This window comes from Natrix helvetica, assembly GCF_964273705.1.
Source record: "Natrix helvetica genome assembly, chromosome: 9".
Lineage (NCBI taxonomy): Eukaryota > Metazoa > Chordata > Lepidosauria > Squamata > Natricidae > Natrix > Natrix helvetica.
In genome coordinates, this window is record NC_138560.1 from 9,533,354 (window position 1) to 9,551,632 (window position 18,279).

Here is an 18,279-nt window from a genome sequence, read left to right on the forward strand (position 1 = left end):
TCACCCATTCAGGACTATTGCTGCATTTCCATACAGTGTTGCTCTTTTTCCCCAGGAGAGGAAAAAAAAAACAATCCAAAATGACTCTATCCTAACATAATCCTTAAAGTGAACCAATGAAGGAAATATTTCTTAACACAAATATTTGAAAAGTATATTGTGTGCTGATTCTGGATTCACAGTCATCCCTTTGCTACTCAAGCACTAAACCAGTGTTTCTCAACCCTGGACGGTAAGATATGCATGCTGGCTAAGGAATTCTGGGAGGTGAAGCCAGTGCATCTTCCAAGTTGCCAAGGTTGAGAAATACCGCACTAAAGTCTGTAGAGATTCTCAGTCATCCAGGTCGTAGTTGTCCCCAAGGTGCTTTTTCAGGACACAACTGGAGTTTCTTGTTTTTTTCTTTGAAGACGTTTTGCTTCTCATCCAAAAAAGCTTCAGCTCTGACAGGATAGTAAGGATTTATATTCCTTGCAGACAGCTGGTCATTTGCACCCTTTTTGAAGGACTTGGAAGGTCATCTGTGTCTTCAGGGGTTCCTGTAGTCTGCAACCTTTCTGAAAATCAGTCCATACTCCCGCACCATTCTAAGGATGTTCATCCCAGATTGCATAGCTATTTCATAGATCAGAGGAATTCAAACTGTGGACTTCAACTCCCAGAATTCTCCAGCCAGGAGAATTCTGGGAGTTGAAGTCCACAAGTCTTAAAAGTTGCCAAGTTTGGGGACCCCTGTCATAGATACAAATCCTTCCATTCCCCACTACCATCCAGTCAGAGTTGAAGAAGCTTCTTGGATGAGAATCGAAACGTCTTCAAAGGGGGGAAAAAAAACCAAGAAAGTTCCAGTTGCCTCCTGAAAAAAAGCACCTAAATCCTTTGGTTTTCCCATCCTCATCCACTCAGGCTCAGCGGCAATTTAGCAACCCGCGGCTTTGCACGCACTACATTTACCTGGGACGGAGGCTACGGCGCGCGCTAAGGGACAAACCGCTTCCTCGACCGTTTCTCAGCAGGGAGGAACCGGCTTCGGGCGGGGCTAGAAGGGCGGTGACGTACCGCGGGTGGGCGGGGCTTCCTGCGCGCCCGACCTCCTCCGAGCGGGCTCCCCTTTGTCCCTCAGGCTGAGGCGATGCTGTCGTCGAGCAAGAAAGCGGCCGCCGCGGAGGCTCCGGTAAGCGGCGGCGGGAGCGGCGCGGGGAGCGATGGCGCTTCCGAAGCACCGGCACCCCCGCCGCCTCCTCCGCCCCCGCCGCCCCCGGCCCTCTCCGCTTCTTTGGGGACGGCCGCGGAGGCCGGCGGCGCCTCGGAGCGAACGCCCCGTAAGAAAGAACCGCCGCGTGTCTCGCCGCCCGGGGCTTTATCCGAGCCGCCTCCCGCCGGTCCCGGCCCCGCCGTGGGCTCCGAGACGACCGGCATCGCCGAGACCCCCGAGGGCCGCCGGACCAGTCGCCGGAAAAGGGCCAAGGTGGGTTGCTGCGCTGAGTTCAGGGTCTGCCCCTGAGGGAGGCGCTCCCGGAGGAGGAAAGGAGCGGAGGTCATGGTCGCTTCAGGCCTCGCCGAGCCCCTTTTCCTCAGAGTCCCCCTCTTCCCGGCTCGAAATATAAAATTAGGACGGGGGTGGGGGGAATGGGTGGTACTTTGATGACCTTCATTTTGACCTTTCGGGCAGGCCTGCATTGCAGGGTTGTTGTGAGGGCAAAATGGGCGGGAGAACGGCGTTTCCTCACGAGTCAGGCATGGGGCTACTTTAGCCCCTGCCGTTAGTCTGCAGATATTTTCCCCCATAATGTATTTCTTACAATACATTCTTCCTCGGTCCAAGAGGAAGCTTTAAATAAAAGTGGCCTTCCCTTGGAACAGAGGTTGGCTGGAGAATTCTGGGAGTTGAAGTCCACAAGTCTTAAAGTTGCCCAGTTTGAAGACCTCTGCTCTAGGAAATAGCTATGCAATCTCCATTGAACTGTACAAGTGATAGGCGAGAAACAAGGCTAAAGCTAAAATTCAGAAAACTCAGCCACATATCTGCATGTGCTGCACTAAGTTGAACTAATCTTGCACAAGCAATCCAAAAGGAAAAGTAGAAAAATAAATACTATGATGACTTTGAAACATTAGATGTAACTGGCCTAAAGAGCTATTGTCGTAGCCCAACAGAGCTATTCTCCATCAGCAAATTCAAATTAGGGACACCAGGATTATTCAGAAAAAAACATCAAGTGACCAATACTATAATTTACTTGATAAATACTTCTGAATTTTTTTACAGGGGAGTACAAAATTTAAAAAGAACATGGAGGGGAAGAGAAGACAAGTAGAATCACTCTCTTGTTTGCCAAAACAGGAACCACTATGCTCTTAATCAGAGGTCTTCAAGCTTGTCAACTTTAAGACTTGTGGACTTCAACTCCCAGAATTCTCCAGCCAGCAGAGCTGGGAGTTGAAGTCCACAAGTCTTAAAGTTGACAAGTTTGGGGGACCCCTGCCTTAGAGAGAGATACCTTTGTTTTATTTCCTTAATATTGAAATGATTGGAAGCTTATCTAGCCATGGTAAAGCTTGATATTTGAAAGCTTAGTGTTGAAAGCCTTATATGGTTTCCAAACACACTTTTTGCAGTTTAAATTTCTGAAGGGCTATAAACCACATTTCACTGAAAGCAAATTTTATGTTTGCTCAATATAAAAATTGTATTGCATTCCCCAAAGTTATTTCTGCCTCTTTTGAGGGGTGGGGAGCTGGCCTGCTACATACCCATTCTAAAATCCTTTTAACGTCCCAAGCTCATAAAGAGGTGGACAGAGATGTATAATTTTTTAGTTCTTGGATTCTTCTATAACTTCATAGCTTTATGGGTGAAGTCATGATACAGTTGTTATTCCCATGTTCCTTTTTCTTTTTGCCATTGCAAAATATCTTGTGGAATGTTATTATTTGGCTAGAAGAAGAAAAAGTGGGAGCTTCTAGACTTTTTCTGTTCTTCCTGGGAAGAAAAATACGACTATTTGCAAAATTACTGAAATAGTTCTGAGAAATTATGTAATTCCATATTCTTTTGCTATCTTGTGCTATATCTCTTATGATTTCTGACCAGTTTTCCTCTGTGCCAGGTTTGAGGGCAAAGCTTAGTTGTGAATGTGAGGTAGAATGTGTGTGAGAATATGACAATGGATAATATAGCATGAGAAGGGAGTGACTGTATATATTATCTTTCGTAATAATAAGCCCCAGTCCTAAAATTAAACTCTGTTGTTGAACATTATTTTGAATAAATATTTCAGAATAGTATAGAATATTGAATTTGCAATAATTGTGGAATGAAATCAAATTCTATATCAAAAAACACTGGTATTGAACAGTTTTGAATTTGTAATCAAATTACAAAATAATTTATCTTGCCCTGCTTTGGAATCTGTAATGACTATGTGGATTTCTTCCAGAACACATCATAGGGTTAGATAATCTTATACAGATAACTCTGTGACTTTTTCTATGATGTATTGCATCTTTAATTTAAAGCCTGTTCAGTTTACTCAATACAATTTGCATTCATTGTTTTTGGTATTAATCACCTCTCTCACAGCGATTTACTTGATTGGTCAACATTTTTTTTCTGGCCAACTCCAATGACAGGTGGAATACAGAGAAATGGATGAGAGCCTTGCTAATCTTTCTGAAGACGAGTATTACTCTGAGGAGGAGAGGAATGCTAAAGCAGAAAAAGAGAAAAAGCTACCGCCTCCCCCTCCCCCTCCCCCTCCTGAGGAAGAGAATGAAAGTGAGCCGGAAGAACCGTCTGGTGAGTGGGAGACCCCCGTCCAGCAAGGGAACAATTATTTTACCCCTTATACATTTGTGTTTTTTTAGGATAGCACAGAGAGGCCCACACCCTAATCCTTGAGTTCGCCATAGGTTTTGCTGTGAAACAAAGAAAAAAGGTTATTTCTTATTGCTTTCCTTTTTTCTCTTTAAATATAGTCAGCTACATCTTTAAGTTATTGCACCTTATCATATTTTAGTTACACAGCAAGATAGAATTGTTAGACATTGTTTAGTATAATTATTTGCTTGTTTTGCAACTAGGACTTATATAGAGTCTTGATTTTGTAAATAAAACAGGTTAAATTTTTGTGAGAACTGTTTATATTTTTTCCCTCTGCACTCTTTTAAATAATGACCAGATATTTCTATTTCAGAGAAAGAATCATCCTGGATGCTAGGAAAGTTTCTAGCATCTTGTTTTGCTAAGGTCCAACTATATGTGCAGTATAGTGTTAACATTGTGTCAAGCCTTATGGAAAAGGAGTTGACATCTGCCTTTAAAAAAAAACATAGTTAATCTTGCATGGCACATGGTTGGAATTGTTTCATTTAAGAAGATGGCATCAGATGAAAAGGTATAATTTAGAAGATACCACAGTTTGGTTTTAGACAGTTGAATAGATCCAGGTTTAGCTATTTTTGGATTGTTGAATAGATCCACTTGGGGTAATGAATGAACTTTATAACATTAAATAACAAGCCAGTTTGTTTAAGTGTATTTGGAGTTGTGTGAGTAGGTTAAAGATTAGTTTTGTGTTTCTTGACTATTATTATTTGTGGAAGAGACATGGCTTGATAGCATTTCTAATCTATATATTCTCTTAACTTTCAATCTTAATTTGCTGAATTGCGCTAGGCATTTCTGTTGCTATTCTTAATTAAGAGATGCAAGCTTTGGCTTTTGCAGCTAGATATTTTTGCCAGTGTTCTCTGAATCAGAAATCATTTGTATCCTTTTTTTCTATGTATTACTTAAGTGCTGGGAATGTTTTCCTCTGATGCCGAAAGACAATAAAATTTGTCAATTCATACGAGTGCAATTATAAAGATAGCAGAAATAAAAATCCAGTTATAACCTGCACTTATATGGGTAGTAGATAAATACAGTCTTCTCATATAAGCATTCATTTCAGGGTCACCCAAGCTCCTTATTTCAGTGTGTAATATAAGGCAGGCTATTGGGAAATAATTGGGGTTCTTGCTGATCTGTTGCAAACCTACCAGAGATCTATCAGTAACTCTGTCTTATTCTCATTCATGTTCTTTGTATTCTGTGTTACATACGTAGATATTTCAGAGAGAGCAAGAGGGAATTCACAGTTAAACCTGAATATTTTGAAGGTGCAGATGTATCTACAAATTGCTTATCTAGGAAGGAATTTAACATTAGCATTATTTGCTAATTTATGTACTATATGAATCACAGAATTATACAGTTTATTTGAATTCACTTCTTTACCTGGAGATAAAAGGAGGCACAATAATTGCATAAAGCAAATACGTTTCTGCTAATAGGAAACTCTCATTGACAGTTTAACTTAAATTTCATTAATTAGGAATTTTAATGTTGGTCTTTGAAAAATGTTTTGACTACAGTGCATCTGGTGCCTTACTACTTTATCATAATCTTATTTTTTTGGAAAAAAATATGTTTCTACTGACTGCAGAGTTAGCAAAACAGTTCACTGGCTTCAATTTCAAGGCTACAAGGTATCTAGTTTTTATCTTTATTCATTCTTTAGCATTTATTTTCAATCTAATTCTGCTGTCAGTTTGTTTATGATACATCAGTATTAAATATATCTTTCAAATTTTGTCAGCATGCGTGTTTCTTTTCTGGATCCCAAGTATTTGTTTCATTGATTGCTTGCCTTTTGTTCTAGAGCTCAAGGCAGTATGCATAGCATTTCCTTCTCTCCTTTTTCTCATAGCAACATTCCTGTGAGGTAGGTTGGATTGGGAGGTCTTGACCAGTCCAAATTCACTCAGAAAGCTTTTATGGCAATTAGTGGATTTGAATGTGGATTTCTCTAGGGCTAATCCAATGCCGTAACCACTGCAAAGTCAGGTTTTATTTTCACTTCTAGAAAAGTTCTATTACTTCCCTCAGATCCATTCTAACAATCATATACCTCCTTTTTTCAATTTTTTTGTCATAAATATTTACAAGTTTAGTACAAGGTTTAGAATTCTTTTTGGTTGTTTTCCTTTGAATCTTAGAAGAAGAAGATTAAACTGTTCATTAAGCACTTTTTATAGCAAGTAACGATACTTACAAATTTTAACTGTTATCAAATTTCACTGGTCTTTATATTGGGTAGCAATTTTATTTAAAGGGCATCATCAAGCACATTTATCTTTTCATGTAAGACTTGATTGTTTTACAGATTGGTGGGACAGCAAGGATTTGATAAGTTAATTTTTCATAGCAAAAATCTGCTTTTGATTTGTTCAGAAAATTGTACCAAAATATCTGAATAAAACATGTTACAATCCCCCAATTGTCATATCTGTTATTTTGTTTTAGATTGCAACAAAATAAGAGGAAAGCTTTCAATTAAAAGAAATTCAGCAGCTTTGAATATATCTCTGACCCATAATTTCATGAGCTCTTCCTGCACATGAATACTGGTTCAGAGAAAAAGGTTCTACTACTTTTTTATTTTTGTCAGCAAAGAAGGAGAGTGGTGCTAGGGCTACACTAAAGAATGTTGTTTTAAAAATCTTGCCATAGAAAAGGGATGCAAAATGAAATAGGATGAATTACTTTCAAATATCTTGCAGTAAACATAGGAGAGGTTATGAACTGCACAACACAAAAGACTACTGTGTTGCATGTATTTTGTAGAGAGTAAAAATAACAGCATGTAGAAATGTAGGAAGAGAGAGCTGAGTTCAAATGCAGCGAAGTGCCCTGGTCGTGAGTTACCATATTTTTCGGAGTATAAGATGCACCGGAATATAAGACGCAGCAAGGTTTTGAAGAGGAAAATAAAAAAAAGTTTTTGCACTCTGCAAACCTCCCCAAAACGGCCCATTTTTCATGAAAACGGGCCCGTTTCCCCCCCAAAAAAGGCATGAATAGCCTTTAGGGAGCTTGCAAAGTGCTCCTGAGTGGTGGGCCCCCCAAAAATGAGCAAAAACCAGCCCCTTTTTCGCAACAAAATGGGCAATGATAGCCTTTAGGAAGTTTATAGTGTTCCTGGGGGCGGGGGGGGGGGGTTAAAATTGAGCAAAAACAGGCCATTTTTTGCTCATTTCTGCCCTCCCCAGCCCCAGGATCTCTCTAAAAGTTTCTAGAGGCTATCCACGGCCATTTTGGGGGCGGGGTTTCGGGAGGCAAAAAGTGCTGTATTCAGTGTATAAGATGCACACAGATTTTCAACCTCTTTTTTGAGGGAAAAAGGTGCGTCTTATACTCCAAAAAATACGGTAAGTAGTATAGGTGCCATGCAAAAACACAGTTTGAGCATTGCCCTCAAAAGTAAAAGAAGGCAATTTACATGCCTTTTACCCCAAAATACAGAATGAATTATGTTTTTTTAAAAATAATTATCTGCAAGTGGGTTACAAAGAATCAGTACGTGTATAATTCAGAATCATAATCTTGAGGAAAAAGAGGTATATACATTCCTGAAGTTAAACTCTATCTAAAATTGTCTTACAAGGAAAAAGACGGGCAAAAGGCACAGTACAAAAGTTATTTAATTTAAAAAGAGGCTTGAGTATCTCTTCAGCTGCAAATATTGTTCTAGCATGCATCTCTATACATTATCTGTTAAGCAATTAAATAATCTGTCATATTTGAAAAATATGTTTTAGTTCAATGTACTCTTAATTCTTATTTATACAGTAATCATACAACTTTATGTGTTACTGAGCTTGCTGTAAACTCTGAAGGGGAAATTGATATATGCTAATGTTTTTGTTTAGAGGAAGTATAAAGCTTAATTTTCCTACAGTACAGATTATCTACTAATTTGTTTTTCTACAACAGAAAGGGTATACTCTACCAAGATTGAGAATTACTACAACTCACATCATCCCTCATTGGTGGCCATGCTGATCGTACAATTATACTTAATCTACATTTAGAGGGCTGCAGAATTCCCAGCTGTGTCATATCTATCCATTAAATAATTCCAGGTCTCTCTTGATAAATAGAAACCTTGCTATTATACAATCATGTCCTTCCAGGTCTTAGCCATTCCCTCAGGTTTTTGTTCCTTTGTAGTACTGTTAATTGTGCAATCCCTCTTCCCTACACATTTCTTTGCTTGTGTTGTCCTTACTGTAGCACTTGGTGTGCATTAAAGGGAACATAATGTTAAAAATCTCATGCCTTATCGCATCCCCCCCTTTTAGATTCATATGTAACCTTTCTGTTTTCTTCTATGTCCGTTGTCTTAACACTAGGTCCCCTTCTGTACCCCAACTCCTGTTTAATAGCTATGTAAAGGTTGACTTTTTAATAGGACACAGATGAGCTTCAATAAGCAATTCATTTTTCTATAACACCTTTAACTCCCCCTGCATCTTCAGACGTGAAAAAGTGTTTAATCCCATATAGGTTGCTCCTTTTTGCAGATGAAAGGAAATTAGGAAGAATTGAGGGAAGATTTCTTCAAAATAAGGCAAATTTTGAAGAAAGCTTTTCTTAATTCTCTCTTAGTAAGGAGGCTCTGCTGGTTATGTGTTCTTTAAAGTTATTTTACTCTGAGTTAGGATCCCCCCTCCCCAAAAAAATATTCCTTACTGCTAATGAGGAAAAAGAAAACTAATGGCACAAGAGGGAAATTATCTTTTTCTGTCTTTTGGCTTTATGGCAAAAGGAATATATTACTGCCTTTTGTTTCCATTTGCTTTTTGGAAGGGGCAGTAAGAAAGTTGGTAGTTCAAGTTCAAGTACAAACGATCCTTCCTTCTGTTGGACATGCCATAGGTTTCTAGAAAGCATATATATTTTTGGGATGTTCTAACAAAACAAAATGAATTAACACAGTACAATGTGGTATATTTATTGTAAGATACTTGTTAACTATTGTTAACTGTTGCTGTATAGCCCTTAACTCAGCAAAAATGGGTGAGGTTGTATTGTGCTCTGGCTGGACCATAATCACTAGCTGAGTCCTCATCGTTTCTTGTATTTATCAAGGATGCTGTGCTTGAGTCTCTTCTACTGACAAGACTAGGTAGACTTTAAATTATCCGTAGGGGTGGAACTTCTAGTGTAAAACTGCTTTGATAAAGACTACTAATAAATAGCTGGATTACATAACTGTATTTGCATGGGATTTTTTTTAAATTAAGGTTTATTATATTTTAAAATACAAATAAAAATTTGAGAAAGTTAGAGAAGAAAAGTGCAGAAAGATAATTATATAACTATATTTCTAAGTCTTATCTTCTGAAATGAGACATACGGTAGAAGAAGCAGTTATTTATAAAAATAATAAAAATGTGATACAAATAAATAAATAGTATTCTGTCCTGCAAGATGAAAGTGTGATTTATTGAAACAACCCAAACATTTCTTCTTCAGAGTTGCTTCAACAAATTATTTCTTGAAGTGTTCACCATTATTTAGATACCTGTTTTCTTCTGGTATTGGTGAAAAGTGGAAATGAGAGTAGAGGGAAGATTAGGGCTTCCTTCAAGTATATTTACTCCCTGCCTCTTTCTCTGAATAGGTCGAAAGGTTTAACACTGAGGGATAATTCAATGATGCTTGAATATGACAGCATTTTATATAATGTGAATTCTAGTAAAGGCTACGTAGCATTTAAGTACTTCAAGGTGCACAAAGTCAGTCTTAGAAAGTAAGAGATTATGGGAAAGAAAAAAAGTATATCAGATTTCTAGCCCTTTAAGTAATATATTTCCAAGGACATCCCAACCAAGACTTTAAAAATCCTTGGTGTTTCAAACCCTTGGTTAGACTACTAATCTAAATGGTCTTCCTAATTATAATGGGAAGTATGTATTTTTTATTTTATCATAAACTGTTAATACATCGGTTCATGCGTATTTACCCACCAGGTGCCCTGAAAATACTGTGTATATCTTTTCCCTATAAGAGTCTGACAAAGGGTTCCAACAACAAGGATGAAGCCTTAGAAGACTGGAGAGTATGTGAAAACCATGACTCAGATTTCAGGATTTGGAATTCTCAGAAAATGTCTTCCCTCCATTAGTTGGTGAACTTCTAAACTTGAATCGCCAACTATCAGGCCTTCCTGTCCCCAAATGACTTGAACTTATGGAGAAAGGTCCCTGAGATCTCCTCTTTCCTTCCACAGGGCAAGCAGGAGGACTTCAAGACGACAGCTCTGGAGGGTATGGAGACTGCCAAGCATCAGGTGAGGGTGGCGTTTGATGCTTGCCACTTAGTAGGAAGAGCCCCCAAATCAGGGATTGATGCTTGCAAGTGTGGGTGGGTGGGTGGGCCCAGACTTAATTTGAAGTACAAGGGACATGCATTTGCCTGTTGAAAAAGGAAAGTAAAACTTTATATCCCAGCCGGTGGAGACATGGGGAAAGAAAACATTCTGAAATTTTTAGGCAGAATTCCCAACCCTCTGCTCTTCCATGAATTTGATGGAAATCAGAGGCTTATGTTTATACAATTTAAAAGGCAGTTTCCCTCCCTCCTTTCAGAGCTGTAGGCCTTTTCCATTACATACTGTAATTCTGCATATGAGTCTCAAGAACAAACAACTCCTTAGTTAGATGCCCCACACTTTGAGACCAATTTGGCTTACACTTTCTGGGTTTATATCCCACTGAGAGTTAGACTTATTTTCAAATAAATATACATAGAATTGTGCTTTTAATTTAGAGATTGATCACAAATCTGTCAGTCTCTTGCTTTGACAACCTTTTTGAAAACCTTTGATACAAATGATACTCTTCAGTTCCAATTCATGCATGCAGGCTAGAATGTTTGTATCTAAGGGCAGAAGTGGTCAGTTTAAGGTGTACATTATTTCTCTTTGGTCTGCTTTTTAGAGCAATTTATCATATGTTTAATTTTTTGAAGCCTTACCTGTTTGAGTGGTTATTTTGGATATACATGCTGAAGATATAAAAGTATAAACCTTGAAATAAATTTATTTGGCATGTCTTATTATTTTGAAATAGGAGTTGTGTTTGAAATTTTGAGCAGACAGCTCTGTTAAGTGCTGCAATGAAGAGGAGTCTTGGCAAGTCTGACAAGAATTTAAGGTCCAACTAATAATGTATTAGTATTAGACATTTTGGGTTTTGGTGGTCTTTTTTTTAGAAAAAATCAAGAAGGTGGTATGCATATATGTTCTGGAATTTATTTTATTTTATTTATCAGTCAGTAGAGAATAGAATAGAATATAATTCTTTATTGGCCAAGTGTGATTGGACACAAAGGAATTTGTCTTTGGTGCATATGCTCTCAGTGTACATAAAAAGACAAGATCAGTTGGGAAATATTACCTTAGACAAAATATCTAGATTTTCCAGCCAAGCTCAGGTACTCAGGAGGCCCTTTATAGCTTAAAAAAGTGAAATATGCTTTTGTATAGTTTTCTAGGCAACCCTGGGAAAGGAAAAATTCCAGGTTAATATAGATTTGGACCACAAGAGTGTCAACTTCCAATCACTATATTGAAAGTACTGTATATTTGTGTCAGGGACAGAGATGAAAGGTTCTTCCCGCTAAACCCTGAATCTTACTTTCAGCATACTTTCAGTCCAGGACAATGTGCTTTCATGGCCTGCATTGCCTTTGAAAAGAATATAGTTAAGCTATTACTTTGAATGACTTATGGATTATTTACAGTAATTATATTTTATTTAGCTGTCTTATATCATTAGGCGGTCATTCTCAATTGAAATGGGAAAGCTGGTCATATTATAGGACAACCTATAGCAAAAGATGATTTGTCAGACAAATCTATTTTTGTTTGTACAATTGGCTACATCTATGTTACATCCATGGATTATGTAAATGTCACTACACTTAAATCAAATATGCAGATTTACACTCATACATATAATACACATTTCAGTTTCTAATTTATAATTTCAAGCTTCTCTCTACAGAAGAGCTAATTATAGAAAATAACATTTAAGAGAGTGAGTGTTACGTGCTATGTCATTTTTCAGCTCTTGCATTCATACTGTGGCTATACAGAGCTCTAATATTTGTAAGAATATGCACTATATCAGTTGTGTTTCCTGGAGGTATAAGTTATAGCTGAAAGTGCTGCTGGCAGACTTTTTTGAATAGAGCCAATTTATAGAACACAGTACTGGATGAATTGCTCCATGGATTTGGTCCAGCGTAAAGCTAATTTTGTTTCTATTAAAAAGTTCATTACCCCATCCAAACTGCATTTGAATCTTATGGTTTGTTTTTAAAAATTTAAGATTTGCGCTTGGCATGTTATGAATATTTAATCAATTTGTAACTGCAGCATAAATGTTCCAAGGGCAGTTCAGGTTTTATGTTTTGCCCAAAGCAAAAATCCAGCAGGAAGAGAAACATCAGTGCCCTAATTCTCCCATTGGTTGCTGATCATAAATAACGGGTAATATTAACCTGGACCTCCATTTATGCAACCTCAAGCCTCCATTTACGCAATAATAATTGCAATTATGCACATTTGTGGAGCTGTATTAGAGTTTATTATTGTTGTAGATCAAGTATCACAAATGAGCATATGTGAAATCTTAATGCTAGGATTTTGTACAGAGATAGAGGCTGCTTCAATGTGATTTCCTCCTCAACAATTTCCTCCTCAACTCTAGTAAGTGCTCAGGCACAATTGTTTTCTAGTGATACATAAATCATAACTTCAGTTTGCTGCTGTTTTTCTAGTGCAACTAAAATACCTTTGGTTTTCATTCTGAAGTTCTAGAATTCCTCAAGGGTTAGAATTTAAAATATACAAGCTTATATATTAGGCATGTTGGCATCTGATATTAGAAATCTAATATTTCTTTTTCAGTAGTTTGGCTTAGTGAAAACATTTAAAAATGTGAGAGAAGTAGCCAAAGATATGCTTGGGATTTTCACCCAGAAGCTAGAAGATAGATTAAGTCTGGTTTATATAGCATGTGAGGAGCTTGTGTGACCCTGTCTTGATTGTATCTTGCAAATTATCTTCTTGGTTGCATACCATAGAAAGACACAATCTTGACTAGATTTAAAGGGAGCAGCTGATAAAACATTTCATTCTATGTGAGTGTGGCTAATATTTTAGGCATTCCTGAAAGTAACCTGTTAGTATGCTTTTATTTTGTGACGGTACTTTTATGTGAGAATGAAATCCCAGATCTTTGCAAAACTGCCCACCTCCTCCTCGTCACTTCACCAGCTTATTTTTTTAGCATGAGCATTAGATTCTCCCATGCTATGTATCATATTGGGCATCAAGGGATCTCCAATATTTTTGGTTTTGGGAGACGTCTTCCCGTTTAGATTCTTGAAGTTGTCTAGGAATGCTCTTCACCATGTATTTCGAGGGTTTCCTTTGGTCATTTGACATTGGGGTCCGGTCCATCTCATTGCCATCTTAGGGATTTGGTTGTTCTCCGTAGGGAGTATATGACCTGCAAGTTGGCCATTGCCCATCACAAGCCCAGATGAAAAAGGAAGAGGGTTGGGATCTGAAGAAATTTAGTCAACCAGCTTACTGGGCCAGCAGAAATTTATAGATAGTCCCTGACTTATGACCACAATTGAGCCCAAAATTTCTGTTGCTGAGCGAGATATTTGTTTAAATGATCACATGGCCAGGGACACTGCAACCATCGTAAATATGAACAAGTTGCCAAGTGTCCTAATTTTGATCACATAACTATGGGGAAGCTGCAATGATCATAAGTGTGAAAAATGGTTAAAAGTCACTTTTTTCAGTGCTGTTGTAACTTTGAACAGCATTAAATGAATCATTGTAAAATGAGGATTTACCTGTAGGAGGAAAGGGAGAATTGTATGGGGAAAGAATTAGCGTAACTATCCAAACACTTTATTCTATAACCCAGGCTAAATAAAGCTTCCTTATTAGGTAGGTGTGACCTGCTGTGAAATCAGTGTCAATCAATCAATTTTCTGTATCCTATTTGCATGTTCAGTGATGTGTAATAATTTTTTTAAAAGCATCATTATAGTTCCAAATGTTATTTATTCTTTAAAAAGAATAAAAACGGAATAACATGAGGAAAGCAAGTAGAGAACTAGAACTCCATTGCATATTATATCTCAACGTTTACTTTTCCATCATCTAATAATGCTTACTCATCTCTAGTATTTAGTGATCCTGAGTTCGTGAGATGTTGTTCCTAAAAAAGGAACATATTCTTGGATTTTTCAAAAGAGCATTATGGAAGACCTTTTGCTTTTGCTCCGATGAAGTCTTCTCAAGGCCAAATGCGATCAAATATAGGCAGCTAGACAATATAATTTTAGGCTCAAATCTATGCCTTCCTAATATGTAATTGTCCTATAAGATCAGGAGACGTAGGGAATTATTAGTAGAAAGAGCCAAGGTGGTGCAGTGATTAGAATGCAATATTGCAGGCTAATTCTTCTCACTGCCAGGAGTTTGATTCTGACCAGCTCAAGGTTGACTCAACCTTTCATCCTTCCATGATCGGTAAAATGAGGAGCCAGATTGTCGGGGGGACAATATGCTGATTCTGTAAACCACTCAGAGAGGGCTGTGAAGCACTGTGAAGCAGTATATACAGTAAGTATAAGTGCTGTTGCTGTTGCTAAAAACGAAAGCAGAATTGGAGGCAGTGGCACCACATATATGACTTTTATGGAAATCAGTCCAGCCTCCCGATGTCACAAACATTGGAATAAAGACTTATAATAAGATGATAACCCTGTTTCTAAGTAAACTAGGTTAAGTGCACCCTTGCCAAAAAGTGGAATAGTGTTTAGGAGGATTGTCATCCAGCTCAATTAACAAAACTCTGAGAGATTGAATTGATTTTCATTGCTCAGCTATCCTTGCAGCATTTTCCAAGGTCTCAACAAATAGTTTCAAAGAAAAAGACAAGTTGTATTTAAAAATGGGTTCCGAATGTATTGTCAATAATCATTAAGAGATGTCCTTTCTGTGAAAGAGCGAAGAAAATATATCATCCGAGGCTGCCTATTTCTGTAGTTTTTGCGTTGTGTGTGTAGCAAGATTTGTTGTTTCTGGTACTTTTGCATACTTGTCACATGCTTGTTCTTTCATTGTAGGTGTGGAAGGCGCAGCTTTCCAGAGCAGACTTCCACACGATCGAATGACATCACAAGAAGCAGCTTGTTTTCCAGATATTATCAGTGGGCCCCAGCAAACTCAGAAGGTTTTCCTTTACATCAGAAATCGAACGGTATGCTAATTATTTCAAGCTCAGATACTTGTTTCCCCTAGGATGATAAGGTTTTCCAAGTAGTTTTGGATCTCTCAAGCGTGCACTATGTAATTTTTGTGTTTACTGGATTCAATATAAAACAGCTTATTTAATACGAATTCTGATGGCACATACTGAGAAATTGGCCTTTGTTAAGAGAAGCCATAAAACAAGGGAATCAAAGCCATGTTTTAGTATGTAACCGTATTCCACAGATGTAGCCACACACATTAAAACTTCCCTTCTCTTTAGTCATTTTCTGTGCTCGCTCTCTTTTTCCACAGAGTTGAAATTATTTTCTGCTGGCAATTTTGCTTGTTTTGGTAACACTTTGAAATGAAAAACTTACAGCTCTGTTATTTAATAATAGGAAGTGAGTTTGGTCTGTTGGTTAAGGCTCTAGGTTAGAAACTGAGGGACTGTGAGATCTAGTCATGCCTTACGACATGAAAGCCATCCTTGGGCCAATTACTTTCTCTTAGTTCAACTTATCTCAGAAGGTTGTTGTGGGGAAAATAGGAAGGAGTATTATGGTATTTTTTCTGCCTCAAATTATTTATTAAATCAATAAAAGTAGGTATAAATACTTATATAAATTCAGCTGAAGATGTGATTTCATAATTGGTTGCTCAAAAACAACTTAGAAAAAAGTATTTTCCGTAATAAGGACACAGTGCTTTAAGGGTGCAAGTAAGCTTAAAATGTGGTTTAATGATAGTTTAAATAAATAAGTCCAATATTTTCTTTCTCTTCTTTGATACTCACAACTTCCTCTTAGCCACCTGGACTTATGCCTTGTCTGCATTTCCCTTTTTTTGCGGGGGGGGGGGGGTGTCTTAGTTTTTCTTCCAGTTTCAGTTTAGGGTGCCAGCTTATATAATGAATACATTACTTTTCTGATCAGTTGCTTTGAGAAAGAAGAGGTGCATTTGTCACAAAACTCTGCAGGCTTGGTTCACATGAGCTTGCTCACAGCCCATTCAAACTCTTCCACTGCATGATTATGGGTTCAGGTCAATGAATATTTGGTTTCTTCTGTTTTCGAAAGCCAAGTGAATTGCTGCCAGTGTGAGCTACATGCAACCTCTACCTCAGGGGTGTCCAAACTTGGGAACTTTAAGACTTGTGGACTTCAACTCCCAGAATTCCCCAGCCAGCATGGTTGGCTGGGGAATTCTGGGAGTTGAAGTCCACAAGTCTTAAAGTTCCCAAGTTTGGACACCCCTGCTCTACCTGAAACAACTTTCTGCAACCTTGACTATTCTTGAGCAATTTGTTTCCACTTTTAATATTCTACAAGAATACAGATAGCCCTCGACTGACAAAATTCATTTAGTGACTATTCAAAGTTACAACAGCTCTGAAACTTGTGACTTATGGATGCTTTTCACATGCCCATTGCAGCATCCTCATGGTCACATGATCAAAATCCAGGCACTTGGCAACAGACTCATTTATGACGGTTGCAGTGTCCCTGGGTCATGTGGTGTCCTTTTGCAACCTTCTGACAAGCCAAGTCAATGGGAAAGCCAGATTCACTTGATCACCGGGTTACTAATTTAACAACTGCAGTGAGTCACTTAACAATTGTGACAAAATGGGGCAAAACTCACTCACTTAACAAATGTCTCACTTAGCAAGAGAAATTTTGGGCTCAATTGTGGTCATAACTTCGAGAACTACCTGTATAGATGGATCCTCATATTTAATTTTTTTCTTTAATGTTAAATGCATGTAAAATTGCAATGCAAACTCTACATTTAAAATTGTTAACACCTGTATTAATGTCAGCCTAGATATTGACAACAACATTTTGTGTGTGTGATTAAACACAGTTGCAGCTCTGGTTGGATAACCCAAAGATTCAGCTGACCTTTGAGGCAACACTACAGCAATTAGAAGCACCCTATAATAGTAAGTTGCCGATGTGGGGGATTTGAGTATGTCATAGATAGTTCTTTGACTGGTGGTGATAGGAATCGAAAGCGCTCAAAATAATAACAGCAGAAACACTGAAGCTGAAAAGATGCTTCATATGGTCGCATCTCCGTTCCAGTCTCTTTTCCTTTGTATCTTCCTCCTGCCATTTTGCCTCTTACCTTTTTTACCCACCGATGTTTGTGCTTTGGGCTGTGACATACTGCCATTTCTGTTCTTTCTATACAGGATGGTACTTATTTCATCCATATTTTACAAAACCTCTGTGCCAAAACAAGAGATTTTTCATACTGCCTGCAACTTACAGAGACATTTCTTACATCCCCCCTTCTATGTTTTTGCTCTCATACTAATGTATTCTCAATATTGGTGAATTCTTTTTCATCGTCTATTGTTCTATTACTTCTGTTCTGTTTGCACTCTTTTCATTTCTTCCTTTTTATTGTCGCAAGCCGCCTAGAATAGCCCCATGGCAAGAGAGGCTGCAAATATGTATATGTATATGTGTTGTGTATGTATGTACGTTTGGTGTTGTTATGTATTTTATGTTATATGCTCCATTGTACGCCGCCCCGAGTCCTACTTGGAAAGGGAGCGGCTAATAAATCCAAATTTATTATTATTATTATTATTATTAATAAATGTAACAAATAAATAAATACCACAGATACTCTAATCACAGTCCTTTTGGGTGTCTCTATTTCTTGAGGTTTCACTGTGTTACCAGTTCATTTTCAGACTCTTTGTGCTAGCAAGTGTGGGGCAAGTAAGTTTTCAGATGAATTGGGACCATTTAAACCAAATGGAAACCTAAAGAATTGGCCATTGCCTTGGAACTGGCTCACACCTGTCTGTTGTAAGACTCATCAGAACCATGAGCAGCCTCCTCTTCATCTGTTTTTTCTCTCTCAGGAAGACGATTATTCTGCTTGGTATTAGGTAGTAGAAAGGCAGGAAGTAACCCAAGATCTATTAGTTATGAATATGTACGCTTGCATCATCTAATACTTATGAATACTTATGCCTGCATCATTTTTCCCCTTTCCTGAAATGTATAAATATCAGCCCATTTCGTAGTTTGCAGGAGTGACTCACTTCGGTGGGGTCTCCTTCCGTATGTACTGTTTATAT

The 18,279-nt window shown here is 38.0% G+C and overlaps 1 protein-coding gene across 1 annotated transcript in view; it reads left to right on the forward strand.

The window, feature by feature from the left end:
• Positions 1–1,011: 1,011 nt before the first annotated feature.
• The window catches only part of KDM1A (lysine demethylase 1A), a 28,978-nt gene continuing 11,710 nt past the window's right edge, over positions 1,012–18,279 (forward strand). The window contains exons 1-5 of the mRNA XM_081961866.1: positions 1,012–1,468; positions 3,634–3,799; positions 10,122–10,181; positions 15,056–15,189; positions 17,046–17,124. Coding sequence (XP_081817992.1) covers positions 1,133–1,468; positions 3,634–3,799; positions 10,122–10,181; positions 15,056–15,189; positions 17,046–17,124 — 775 coding nt within the window. The 5' untranslated portion in view covers positions 1,012–1,132. The remainder of the gene's footprint in view (positions 1,469–3,633; positions 3,800–10,121; positions 10,182–15,055; positions 15,190–17,045; positions 17,125–18,279) is intronic.